The 1,319-nt window shown below is 54.6% G+C and overlaps 1 protein-coding gene across 1 annotated transcript; it reads right to left on the reverse strand.

The window, feature by feature from the left end:
- Nucleotides 1–298: 298 nt before the first annotated feature.
- On the reverse strand, nucleotides 299–817 carry LOC122127665 (insulin-like growth factor-binding protein 3). Its single transcript, XM_042702126.1, has one exon. The coding sequence runs from the start codon at nucleotides 815–817 to the stop codon at nucleotides 299–301; it is 519 nt and encodes a 172-aa protein (XP_042558060.1).
- Between the last annotated feature and the right edge of the window lie 502 nt (nucleotides 818–1,319).

Raw genomic sequence — 1,319 nt, forward strand, 5'->3', positions numbered from 1 at the left:
CAAGTCCGCTGCTTTGGGCAGGAGAATCAGTTATTTTTACAGAAAGCAACAGAGAAATTAATTTTCTTTTCTGACTACTGAAAAGTGGAAAGATGCTCAAGTTTACCATTTAAAGGAACAATAGACATTTCTAAAATCTCTGTCTAAACTTTGGTTTTCTTTAAAAAACACACAAAAAACCAGGTCATCACAAGAAGTAATGTAAGTGGAGGCTGTAGGCAGGTACTGTTCTGTCCGTGGCAGTCTTTTGTGTAAAGTAAGGCGTATTGGAGCTCTAATTTAACTGATGCAGTGGGGTCTACTGGCTATGCATGCCGAGGCAGTGCAAGTCGTCCGTGCCCTTGCTGTCGAAGCCTGGGAGGGGCTGACCATACTTGTCCACGCACCAACAGATGCCCCGCTTTCTGCCTTTGGAGGGGCGACACTGCTTCTTCTTATAAAATCCTTTCTTGTCGTAGTTGGGGATGTGCACACCCCTGGGACTCAGCACATTGGGGAACTTCAGATGATTCAGGGTGTCTTGCATCTCTCTAAGGAAGGGACCATATTCTATCTCCAGTTTGGACTCCGAGGAGAAGGTCTGGGTGTCCGTGCTCTGGGACTCATAGTCGACTTTGTAGTGCTGGCTGTCCTTTGTGTGACCTTTCTTGATGGTGTCCAGCTTCGCGTGAATGGAATGGAACTTGGAGTCAGGCACCCTATGTGTGCTGGGAGGGGCATGGCTCTCCAAGCTCCCCATGCCTAGGTCCTCCTCTGACTCACTGAGGCAGAGGGCGCCAGCAGCAGGTAGGCGCTCAGCCGGCCAGGACGCTGGCATTGGCGCAGAACCCGCGGCCATCCAGCAGCGCCTGCAGTGGGCATGGCTCGGTTGGTGGCAGCTGGCAGCTGAGCCCCTAGCTGCAGAGTTCTGTGTAGACACCTCAAGGCTGGCCCTCCCGCAGAGCACATGTCAGGCAGCTGCCACAGCCTGGCTCGCGCACCAGCTCGGCACACGCAGGCACTGCAGGCAGAGGCTCGCACTGGGCCAGCGCGATCCCATCACAGTGCTCGCATTGCAAGATGGGACCCTCGTCACCGGTGGCCTGAGGAGCAGGGCCAGGGCGGTGAGTAGAGCTGCCCTGAGCACCGGGCGCCGCAGGAAGCATGGCACCCATTGCAGGGGCCAACTGGAGTAAGCAGTTACTGGGTCGAGGCACGCAGTGTGAGATTGCAGGATCTGGAGCGCAACTACCGGTGCTCGGCGTGCAGCTGCCCAGCTTCCACCTCAGTACCTATAAGTTCTAATGTCACCCTTTTTCTGTCTTAGAGTAGTTTGGCTG

Source organism: Dipodomys spectabilis, unplaced genomic scaffold (assembly GCF_019054845.1).
Source record: "Dipodomys spectabilis isolate Male_0828 unplaced genomic scaffold, ASM1905484v1 ptg000307l, whole genome shotgun sequence".
Lineage (NCBI taxonomy): Eukaryota > Metazoa > Chordata > Mammalia > Rodentia > Heteromyidae > Dipodomys > Dipodomys spectabilis.

What these genes read in the sequence shown, in the direction of transcription:
- LOC122127665 (XM_042702126.1), bottom strand. Translation starts at nt 817, where the DNA reads ATGCCAGCGTCCTGGCCGGCTGAGCGCCTACCTGCTGCTGGCGCCCTC.